The 12,365-nt window shown below is 45.9% G+C and overlaps 1 protein-coding gene across 1 annotated transcript in view; it reads right to left on the bottom strand.

Moving 5' to 3' along the window:
* Window positions 1-12,365, bottom strand: part of LOC137427457 (uncharacterized) — a 261,772-nt gene that overhangs the window by 220,847 nt on the left and 28,560 nt on the right. Inside the window, exons 6-8 of the mRNA XM_078778178.1 lie at window positions 5,155-5,295; window positions 5,015-5,071; window positions 3,042-3,185 (exon numbers count right to left, since the gene is read on the bottom strand). Of these exons, the coding sequence (XP_078634304.1) occupies window positions 3,042-3,185; window positions 5,015-5,071; window positions 5,155-5,295 (342 nt within the window). The remainder of the gene's footprint in view (window positions 1-3,041; window positions 3,186-5,014; window positions 5,072-5,154; window positions 5,296-12,365) is intronic.

Raw genomic sequence — 12,365 nt, 5'->3', positions numbered from 1 at the left:
GGAGAATCCAGGGTAGGGGAAAGTGTGGTAAGTTGAGCCTAAGGGTAAGTTGAGCCACCCCATGTTTCTTAGAAAGTGAAATATTTGAAGGTATGAGAGCACCATCTATACTTTCATAGCAACAGTCTTTCTTCCTGAGTACACATGCAGAGGAATATGAAGCAGGGGTAAGTAAGATCTAATGAAATTTGTATTTTTTTCAGAATTTCCCAAACTTTGAGTTATGGTGTTTTGAGGGTGATAACAATAGAATTAATGGAAGCTTAATGAATTGTTTATGTAGTAATGTGAACATGAATGGTGTAGATTATTTACCTGAGAGTATGAATTGTAAATTGAATCAAGACGTGAAATGAGCATGTTTATATTCAAAGTGGCGCCGGTGGGGTAAGATGATCAATTGGGTCGGGTCAAGTTGAGCCATGGCTCATCTTACCCCATGAACATGTGTGCAAGATAAAGTTACTGCTTTATATGCAAGTTGGAGTTGAAAACTGTAGTTCTTGTAACACTGATACTTGTGTATAGATCTCAATCCTATTCCTAAGAATGATTTATGTAAATATTTTTGCATTAATCACAGGTAAATGGTAAAATGCCTTGGGACTATAAAAGGAAGACAGCACGTGGTTGTTCTTCATAATTATTTGAAATACAAACCAGTTCATCAGCATATCTGACTGATAAATCTTGACGATTACATATGTATGAACATTCAGCCAAAGTTTACTGATAATTAATGTGTCTTACTAATAATCAGAACACAATACATGTATAATTATTTCAGTTCAAACTGTTAAATTTCATTACATCAATTATATCATGTTACTTTGTAATAGACACGAGGTGCTTCTTACATGTGCGTAAACTTCACACAAGGGAAAGGACCATTTATCAAGTTTCAATTATTGAACTGAAAAATCTGATCTGAAAAACGTGAACATTTACAGGAAACTACTTTGTCTTGTTTTGCATTGTTAAAGCTATAAGCAACAGCTTTTGCGTGATTGTTAAAAAAATGTGTATTCATTAATACTTCATGCATTCCCAGTTTCAATGGGTTTTCTCAGTGTTTTATCAATAATAAGCTTTTCCAGTGGATCTGGACTTAAACTTTTTGTCTCAAACTTGTTTTATTGCTGTTCTGTCCTGTATTGAGCTGGTGAATTTGATGGGACACAAAATGTTTCATGCAGTTTTTTTCTTGTGGCTCAACTTACCCACTGGCTCAAGTTACCCCAAACCCATGATCAACTTGCCCCATCATTGGGGCAAAATGAGCCATTAGACAACTTTTTTTTGAAGGCCTCTGCTAATTAATTACATGAAAATGAAATGGTAACATGTGTATGAGGGGAGAAGCAAGTATTTACACCATCATAATCACTATGGCTCTGATGCACAGCACTTTATATTTGATGTCCAGAAGGGCATTACTGAAAAATGGCTCATCTTACCCCACTCTCCCCTATTGATCCACAAGAATATTGTGATGTCAAAATATGCATTTTGGGGATGACCTTGTTTGCAACATTGGAAACAACAACAATTGGACCATTGCAACAACAAAAAAAAACGATGCAAATAAAAAAAGTGATATTTGATAGGGAATTTTTTTTATTGCACCTGAACATCCATTGCTGGGAAGATTATTTTCAGTTAGTGCAGCATTTTATTAGCATCTATCTATAATTCCAGTAATCTCTGTGTGTGTGTCTGTGTGTATGTCTGTGTGTTTGTCTGTGACCGCTGTTTCTCGACAACCACGGGTCCGATATACTTGAAACTTGCCAGGTATATTGCTGGGGACCTGAGGATGTGCCTTTTCAAGGTTTCATATTAATCGGAGAAGTAGTTACCGAGCTATGGCGATTTCTTTACCAAACTCCGCAAGCCGTTCGCTTTGGACCAAACCATTTCATGTAAATAGAGGGGGGGGGATTGTCACCGTACTCGCAAGCCGTTCGCTTTGGCTTTGCGAATGGACCAAACCATTTCATGTAAATAGAGGGGGGGGATTGTCACCGTACTCGCAAGCCGTTCGCTTTGGCTTTGCGAATGGACCAAACCATTTCATGTAAATAGAGGGGGGGGGATATAATTTTAGATATATATATAGTACGGGCATGCCCTAGTACAGTAAATTAATACTGAATACCACATACCTTTCCAGGTCTTTTGATACACCAGTGGGCTGCTTTCTACACCTTAACATGGCGTGTGTTTCGAATCATGGGACTTCTTCAGGATTATTTGTAGTTAACTATCAACTCAGTAGATCATGATTATTATTTTTGGTGCATCACATTCCACCTCGGAAAGCTCCAGTAAAACACAAGAAACAACACACATCATCATGTAATGGAGGGTTTTCCTGGAATCACCCTTGCTCCAGTGTAACCACAGCATTCACAACCCGATTACGTTTTGTGCGTTTTCTGCACGACATCCCACTCCTCCCCCAGTTAAACCGAGTCGTGAGCCTAACGGATTTATTTAATGGTGGTGGTGGTTGTGGTGGTGCACCACAGGCATGATGGGCCAAAAGGCATCCTCCTGCATCATGGCTCCTTGTTAACATTTATTGGTCTCGTATCGAACACTAAGTTGATGGGGCAAGTGTGGGGGTGAGAAAAGAGCATGGTTTGGGCAATGATCTGAGCTGGTGATGAACAGCTTTCTTTGGAAGCCTCGGAGGAAGAATGACATTGAAGATAATAGTGACCATCTTTTTTAAACTTGTCAAGTGCTGGTAATCTCAATTGGCTTGTTTGCTAACAATGCTATTTCCACACAGTGTATTGGTGAAATGGAGACTTTTCAAACTTTAGCTTTAGGTGTCCAATGAATCTTGAGTAAAGTCCAGAAATGTTTCAAACACAACCAATATCCTGTTTAGTTAACATCGAAAGATCCACCTGGGTGCACAGACTATTAATTAATCTGCAATTCTACAAGGACTGTAAAGAAATAATTCCTTCAAAATAACAAACAAAATGAGTAAACACAGTGTGATGTGTTCTCTGTGTAACTCGGCTTACCTTCTAGCAGCTGATCAGCTTTGCTCGGCTCCGCGGGGGAAGAATCACACGGTTCCTGCTTTATATGCAAAATGCTCAAAGCATCTTGGGAGGTCTGAAGAGAGTTGTTCTGGAAGGTTTCCATCTTTACCAGAGGAGCTTCATCTGCAAACCATGTGACATCATTATATTACAGGAAAGAAAGGGATAAAAGAGTGAATCCAAACAAAGTAAAAAAAAAAAGAAGTTTTGAAACAAGTTCAAATAAGAATATCTCCGTCTCAATCAAAAAATGTCGTGGCCTTGATCCATTTGTGGTTTGCCAAAGAAAAAAAATAATGCATTAAGTAACCAGTATTTCAATTAAGTATTGAACAATGAAAAAACAAGTGAAAATGCAGAAAGAACTAGAGCAATGCGACTGTGGCCAATATGCCTCCGCATAATCCCACAATGGGTAGATGCCCTCGTCACTGTCCTAAAAATAAACAAGTTTGAATAGGAGGGTGGGGGGTGAATGGGAGGGAGGGAGGAGGGAAGGGAATGGGTGGAAGGGAGGAGGGAAGGGAATGGGTGGGAGGGAGGAGGGGAGGGAAGTGAATGTGTGGGGAAGTGAATGGGTGGGAGGGAGGAGGGGAGGGAAGGGAATGGGTGGGAGGGAGGAGGGAAGGGAATGGGTGGGAGGGAGGAGGGGAGGGAGGAGGGAAGGGAATGGGTGGGAGGGAGGAGGGAAGGGAATGGGTGGGAGGGAGGAGGGAAGGGAATGGGTGGGAGGGAGGAGGGAAGGGAATGGGTGGGAGGGAGGAGGGAAGGGAATGGGTGGGATGGAGGAGGGGAGGGAGGAGGGAAGGGAATGGGTGGGAAGGAGGAGGGAAGGGAATGGGTGGGAGGGAGGAGGGAAGGGAATGGGTGGAAGGGAGGAGGGAAGGGAATGGGTGGAAGGGAGGAGGGAAGGGAATGGGTGGAAGGGAGGAGGGAAGGGAATGGGTGGAAGGGAGGAGGGAAGGGAATGGGTGGGAGGGAGGAGGGAAGGGAATGGGTGGGAGGGAGGAGGGAAGGGAATGGGTGGGAGGGAGGAGGGAGGAGGGAAGGGAATGGGTGGAAGGGAGGAGGGAAGGGAATGGGTGGAAGGGAGGAGGGAAGGGAATGGGTGGAAGGGAGGAGGGAAGGGAATGGGTGGAAGGGAGGAGGGAAGGGAATGGGTGGAAGGGAGGAGGGAAGGGAATGGGTGGAAGGGAGGAGGGAAGGGAATGGGTGGAAGGGAGGAGGGAAGGGAATGGGTGGAAGGGAGGGGGGAAGGGAATGGGTGGAAGGGAGGGGGGAAGGGAATGGGTGGAAGGGAGGAGGGAAGGGAATGGGTGGAAGGGAATGGGTGGAAGGGAGGGGGGAAGGGAATGGGTGGAAGGGAGGAGGGAAGGGAATGGGTGGAAGGGAGGAGGGAAGGGAATGGGTGGAAGGGAGGGAAGGGAATGGGTGGAAGGGAGGAGGGAAGGGAATGGGTGGAAGGGAGGAGGGAAGGGAATGGGTGGAAGGGAGGGGGGAAGGGAATGGGTGGAAGGGAGGGGGGAAGGGAATGGGTGGAAGGAAGGAGGGAAGGGAATGGGTGGAAGGGAGGGTGGAAGGGAGGAGGGAAGGGAATGGGTGGAAGGGAGGAGGGAAGGGAATGGGTGGAAGGAAGGAGGGAAGGGAATGGGTGGAAGGGAGGAGGGAAGGGGAGGGGGGAAGGGAATGGGTGGAAGGGAGGGGGGAAGGGAATGGGTGGAAGGGAGGGGGGAAGGTAATGGGTGGAAGGGAGGAGGGACCCAACGTTGTACGCAGGGTACCTTTGCTAGTATCCAATAAAATCGTAAAAATACGTATCCATTAACATTTAAATATCCAATCACATCTCTTTCCTTCATGTAAACTATACATCATTATTTGAGGGGGTGCCCACACTGTATATTGGGGTAAAGTTTACTCTGGTTCAACAACAATGTGGTTGTGGTTCAAACCTTGGTCTTCAGGGAACGAATGATCCACAAACTCGGACTTCACAATCACAATGACATCTGCAAACAAAAACAATCCATTCAAACCAAACTTATAGGAAACCCCAGAACTTCATTCATGGTGCGGAGCGAACATCACGTACCGGGTCCGGACTCGTTATCGTCAGGTGGCGCGACCCTGGACCCGCGATACGTGGGAGATCCTCCCGGACCGAGCAGGTTCCTTCCATCGGAGACCCTCATGGATCCCGGAGGGTTCACTTTGTGTTCCTCACCGGAGAGATCTGGGCTCATCGCACACCGCAAGGTACAGTGACGTCGGGTGTTGTACAGTGTGACAGTACTGTAACATAGGGAAGAGTGTGATTATGATAACACGGCAGGACAACAGCAGGATACTTCACGTGTAAACAGCACGTATCGTGGAATCGTAAACACCGCCACCATCACACCACGAACTGACTGTGAAGGATCGCACGCCGATTCTCGACTGCATATTCAACAAACTCACGCTTTGGCTTGGTTTCACGGATCGAACACCGATTCTCGAATGTAGATTCGGCAAGTCGACGCTTTGTGCTGTTGTGATGGCCATTCCGTATTTGGGGACAACAGCGATCAAGTTTTCATAATTAATTAATAGAGGGCACAATTGGTTCTTTACCTGTACATGACAAGTTTGGCAGAATGTTTCACCTCCTCCCCGAAATCTCCCACCTTATAATAATAATACATTTATTTTATATAGCGCTTTTCAAGAAGCCCAAAGGCGCTTTGACAGAGTACAAAAAATAAGTGCAAAAAGACAAAAATCAACAGGTAAATAATCAAAGCAAAAGGAAGGAGAAGGAGAACAGATAGTCAGGGGTTAAGTGCTGTGGGTTAAATGCTGAATGCAGTGTTGAACAGGTGGGTCTTGAGTGATGTTTTGAATGTGGTGAGTGGTAGTGAGTTCCAGAGGGTGGGAGCAGCGATGGAGAAGGCCCTGTCCCCCCAGGATCTGAATTTGGTCCGGATGGGGGGGGGGGGGGTCAGGAGGTTGGTACCAGCAGAGCGGAGGTTGCGGGTGGGAGTGTGTCTGGAGAGGAGGTCAGTCAGGTAGGATGGGGCCAGGTTATGGAGGGCTTTGAGTAGGTCAAGAGGAGGATTTTGTACTGGATTCTCTGGGGGATGGGGAGCCAGTGAAGCTTGTAAAGGACAGGGGTGATGTGGTCACGGGTTCGGGAATGGGTGAGTAGACGGGCAGCGGAGTTCTGAATGTATTGGAGTTTATTGGCGATTGTTGAGGGTGAACCATAGAGGAGGCTATTGCAGTAGTCCAGACGGGAAGTGATGAAGGCGTGGATGAGGGTTTCTGCAGCCACGGAGGACAGGGATGGACGGAGACGGGCGATGTTTTTCAGGTGAAAGAAGGCTGTCTTTGTGATCTGTTTAGTGTATTTGTCGAAGGGGAGGGTTTGGTCAAAGATGATGCCAAGATTCCGGATGTGAGGGGAGGTGGATACTGGGAAACCGTCGATGTTGAGGGCAAAGTTATGGGTGGAGTTGGTGAGCGTTTTTGGGCCAATGATGATTATTTCAGATTTATCATAGTTAAGTTTGAGGAAGTTGATTTGAAGCCAGGATTTTATTTCAGTGATGCAGTTTGTCAGGATAGAGTGGGTGGCGGTGGAGATGGACTTGGTGGAGATGAAAAGCTGGATGTCATCGGCGAAGTAGTGGAATTGGAGACCATGACGGCGGATTAAGTGACCAAGGGGGGACAGGTACAGGATGAACAGGAGGGGGCAAAGAACTGAACCTTGGGGGACACCTTGGGGGAGGGGAGCAGTGGGGGATTTGCAGTTATTGATGGAGATGAACTGGCGTCTGTCAGAGAGGTATGATTTGATCCAAGAGAGGGCAGTGCCGGTAATGTTAAAGGTGGTTTCAAGTCGGGTGAGGAGGATGGTGTGATTGATGGTGTCAAAGGCGGCGCTGAGGTCGAGGAGGATGAGAATGTTGAGGTTGCCAGCGTCAGAGGAGAGGAGAAGGTCGTTGGTGATTTTGAGGAGAGCAGTTTCAGTACTGTGGTTGGAGCGGAATCCGGATTGGAATGTTTCATACAGGTTATTGGCAGAGAGGTGATGTTTGAGTTGAGTGGCTACAGCGCGTTCCAAAACTTTTGACAGAAAGGGTAGGTTGGAGATGGGTCTGAAGTTATTTAGGGTGTCAGGGTTGAGTCCAGGTTTTTTCAGAATGGGGGTAACAGCAGCAATTTTGAGGGATGGTGGGACAATGCCTGTAGACAGGGAGGAGTTTATTGTTGCAGTGATAAGTGGAGAGAGAGCAAGAAGGGAGGCCTTAACAAAGCTGGAGGGGATGGGGTCAAGAGTGCAGGTGGCAGTTTTCATTCCTATGAGGAGTTCAGAGAGGTCAGTAGGGGAGACTGGGGAGAACTGAGACAGGGGTTGGCAGGATAAGGGGGGGGCAGGTGGTTTGAGGGGGAGCGGTGCGGTGGTGGTTAAGCTGTTGTAGATGTTGTCAATTTTGCATTGGAAGAATGAAAGGAAGGAGATGCAGTTGTCTTCTGTGAATGACTGGGTGGTGGTGTTCAGGGGGCTGAGGAGTTTGTTTATTGTAGAGAAGAGTGCTTTTGGGTTTCCAGAGCCAGAGTGGATAATTTGAGAGTAGTAGGCGGAGCGGGCGCGGGAGAGGGCATCTTTGTAGTGTTGTAGGTGGTCCTTGTAGGCTTGGGAGTGAATTGTGAGACCTGTTTTATTGCGGAGTCTTTCAAGTTGGCGAGCACGAGTTTTCATCAGGCGGAGTTCAGGGGTAAACCAGGGAGCAGAATGGGTGAAAGAAACTGTTTTGGTTTTTATAGGCGCAAGCTGGTCAAGGCAGGAGGAGAGAGTGTGGTTGTAGTAGTCAGTGAGGTCAGAAGGGGTGTGGAGGTCAACGAAGGGAGAAGTGGACATTTTTTCAGAGAGGGTGAATGAGAATGAGGTAGGTGAAAGAGCGTTTAGCTTACGGAAGTTGATAGTGCGATAATGCCTTGGTGCTGGGGTGGGGATGTTGATGGTCATAGTGATGGCTAAGTGGTCAGAGAGGGTGAGGTCGGAGCCAGAGAGATGGTGCAAAATTAATCCAGTAGAGCAGACAAGGTCCAGAATGTGACCACGGTTATGGGTAGGAAAGTTGACATGTTGAGTGAGGTTAAAGCAGGTGAGTAAATTAGTGAGGTCAGTGGTTATTGTGGAGTCAGTGGAGTCCATGTGGATATTGAAATCACCGAGGAGGAGGATTGAGGGGGAGAGGGAACATAGCTGGGTCAGAAAGTAGGAAAAGTCAGACAGGAATGATGGGTGTGGTTTGGGAGGGCGGTAGACGACAGCCATGACTGACTGCGTGTGACCAGAGAGTTTAAAAGCCAGGTGTTCAAATGATGGAGCAGATGAGATGGAGATGAGGCTGGTCTTGATATCCTGTCGGTGTATTACGGCAATTCCACCACCTCGGTCCTCCGAGCATGGCTGTCTTATCTCTTTTATACCACCCCCTGGTACCGTATGTGTGCCAAGTCGTGGTAGAAGCAACAACACAGGTTTAATTATTGGTGAGCCATAATGAACAGGCACGACAGCAAGATGAGTATGAAGGTGGATACACTGGTGAATGTCACACGGTACGTGACGTCACGTCCGGTAATAACCCCAACACAGAACGGAAACCCACACCTCCCCTTCCCACTGATCTGTATTCTGTACACCGTCCGCCATCTTTGTTCACCCAAAAAGGAATCGTGCAAGCACTCGCCACCACTGAATTAAATGCCTACCACACGCGTAAAGTACGTTCCTGACTGCTCCAAAATGATCTGAACCAAACATATATAAAACATGCACACACACACTGAAGTTTTCTCTTGAAAATGATATATTTTAAAAACAAAATTACTAAACCCTGAGTGGGCTGACGGTCATCTCTTGAGGTTCAGACCTCTGTTGATCCTGTGTATGGGGTTTCAGAGCAATCTGTTGCTAAATAAGTGATGAGTGGGATTCCAAAGTTAGGGGGTAACCTCCCCTGGGATCCCCCATGATCCGAAATCGAAACATAGAAGCCCATGCGATTGTGTGGGCCACTGTATTGCATTTATGTGTCAAGTCTCAGAACAATCAGTCGGGTGATATGGGTGGAGTAGCAAAAATAGCAAAAGAGTAACGGATGGACAGACAGACACCCAGACATCACGACCCATTTTATTTCGAGAATAGAATTGACTTGACCAAATAAATTGATTTTATTGACATGAAATATATTGCTTGAGTTGAGATTCAGCTACAACACATTGTGCATTGCATTAAAACAACTTACAGGATCAAACTTAACTTTTAAAAACGCAATTCACAATGTGTTGTATATTACCAACACCACGACGGGGACGTGTCTCACTTCCTGCCACGTGGCCCTAAAAAACAAACTGCTTACGAAGTACCAGACTATGCTTCTCCATTTTAATAAACCATTCTAATAAGACATTCGTCTTCTTTCCCATCAGCTGACAGTTTCGTTAAACTGTCGTTTTCAGGAACACACACAGTCACACACATGAAACCTGCATATTGAGAAAGCACCCAAAGGAGAGAGAGAAAAAAGGCCTTTGATAGTGTCCCACATTCATGGATTATAAATGCATGCAAGTGCACAAAGTTAACCCCCAAATAGTCACACTGGTAGAGAAAGTAATGATGCTCTGGAATACAACGCTGGTACTACCTCACTTGGAAGGAAAAATTGAAATCCCAGGGGTAAAGATACGACGTGGTATCCTACAAGGTGACAGCCTTTCCTCCTCCTGTTTTGTCTGGCTCTGGACCCACTGATTAACCTCATCAATGAACAAGGACACGGATACAAGTGCAGGACAAATACACAGGGAAACGAAACAGAAACAAATACTGCCCCAATGATCGCAAAGAAGAAAGAGAAAAACTTCGAAAAGAAATATCAGCAGATATACTCTGACATAGGGGAGGGAGAATGACAGAAAAAGCAGGAGGATTCAAAAAAGAGCTCGCCAGAACAGGGACCGACAAGGAAGTCTGATTGGAATGGCCAAGAAGAGGTCAAATTAATTGCAATGGATTACAAGTCATCATAAATGGCCAAGAACAAGGCCATTACACCAATGGCTTCAAGGAAATGGCGGGACTGAGCCAATTAGACAAACGCAGGTTTGCGGGGTAGAAACAGAAAGTACCAGTGACCTCCTTTTGGGAAGTAAAAAAACTCATGTCAGAACAGTTGGACACAGAAAGACATGACAACGTCCGTAGAGTAATGCACTGGGACATCTGCGAACATTTCAACATTCCGGTTCCAGAACAATCATGGAAACACAAACCAAATCCGATGCTTGAAAATGAACATATAGTGATCACGCATGACAAGATGATCCAATCAAGTGTGGACATTGCAAACAAAGCATTGCATCCAGATATAATGCTCAAACACAAAAAGGAAAAGTCAGCATTGGTGATTGAGGTTTCAGTTCCCAAAGACTTTGGACTAAATGCTGCAGAAACCAGGAAAATGATCAAATACCAAGACCTGAAGAATGAATAAAAAGATCCTGGAAGCAGAAGGGTGCCGAAATTGTACCAGCGATAATTGGAGCAGCAGGAATGACAAAATAAGAACCTTACAGAGATCTTAAATACCATCCCTGGGGACATTACCACAAACTAACAACAGTTGGAGGCTTACGGGGCTCAGTGACGATCCTGATCATCAGACCACAGCATATTTTGCCTCATGCTCTGAGTCTTTTACGTACCCTTTGGCAAACTCCAGGCATGCTGTCACGTGGCTTTTTCTCAGCAGTGGCTGCTGTCTGGCCATTCCACCATTAAGCCTAGATTTGTGAAGTGCTGCTGTCCTTTCGGCAAGTTCGCCCATGTCAGCCAAGGAACTCTGTCATTCTGTCAGAGTGGTCATTGGGTTCTTGGTCACCTCCTTGACAACACACGGAGAAAGCAGAGGGTGCAAGACCAGAAAGGAGTCGGAAGAAGACAGAGAGGACTAACTTGTCAGCAATGGGGCAGTGATAGGCCCATAGACTCAGCTTCATCATGGGAGATTCCAATGATCTTGGAGGCTTGGTTTCCATGGCGTCAAGCTGGTTTCAACAGTTCAAAGACATAATCCAAGTGCTGGATCAGCTCCTCATTATATCAAGGTCTGCAGAGAGGGAAGAGGCCACTGCTGGCCTGTGTGAAGGGTAGTCACCGTTTGGGTATTCGCCTTTGAGCTGAGGCATTCCTGAGTCGCACCAACAACAACAACAACAACATGCATTTTAAGGCCATTTTCCCTGCTGGAGCGGGGGTTAGCCTGAGTTGTTCCAAGTTCCATTCTTGAGTCGCACCAAGCTCAGAAAAGTGAAGAGAACTTTGGTACAGAGCTCCCCACTTCAGGCTGGTCTCCTGCCTCTCACCTTGCTTCTCTGAAGGCAGTTAAAGGCCTTGTTTTTGACAAGGGAGGTGAGGTGAGGGGAAAGATGTACTACATATACATATTTGGGGGGGGGGGGGGGTGCTTTGACAGGCCCCTCCGTTTTGGGGATGGGGAGAAAGGGAAAGAGGAAAAAATTTCCCATGCAAAGAGTGCTTCATAACCTCAGTGTTGCACAGGTAAAAAAAAAAGACAATTGTAATACCCCCTGCCACCATCACTAGGTACACATTGACATAGAGAATTTACGCCTCTCTCCCGGTCCCCCATGCCCCCGAATGAGGCCGTGGCCACATAGCCTATGTTACCCTCCCAGACAAAGTTGTATTTGTATTTTTACCCCGAGTAAAGTATAAAAGTGTTTATAGCTGGAGTACCCGGCGTTGCTCAGGTGAAAAAGAACCATTAACATATTTGAAATGAGGGCAAGTATAATGGAAAAGCAATTATATCCACATCAGAATTCATCACAAATGTCAAATCATCATTTAACCTTTTCGTTGAATATATGCTGGTGAATGTACCGTTCATCACATGTCTGAGTTAAGTTTGATGACGTTCAGGAAGAAGAAGAAACCTTACCATCAACTTTGACCGCTTCCGGAATCGTTTTATTGTTCGTGTTCAAATGTCTGGTGATTGTTTTGTATTTATTTATGCGAATGTGTACTTGTATACAACTGTCATTAATCAAAAAGGCTTCGGCACTATAGAGCGATTTTTTTAAAATCCAATCAAACTAACCTTTTTTCCCCAAAAAATTTATTTTTGCCAAAAACACTCCCAGGTACTCACTGATGAACCCCTGAAAGTTTGACGAAGATCCGTTCAGCCATGTCTGAGAAAAATGGCGACACAC

Source organism: Myxine glutinosa, chromosome 5 (genome assembly GCF_964187855.1).
Source record: "Myxine glutinosa chromosome 5, kmMyxGlut1.1, whole genome shotgun sequence".
Lineage (NCBI taxonomy): Eukaryota > Metazoa > Chordata > Myxini > Myxiniformes > Myxinidae > Myxine > Myxine glutinosa.
This window is presented reverse-complemented; position numbering and strand designations above follow the sequence as displayed.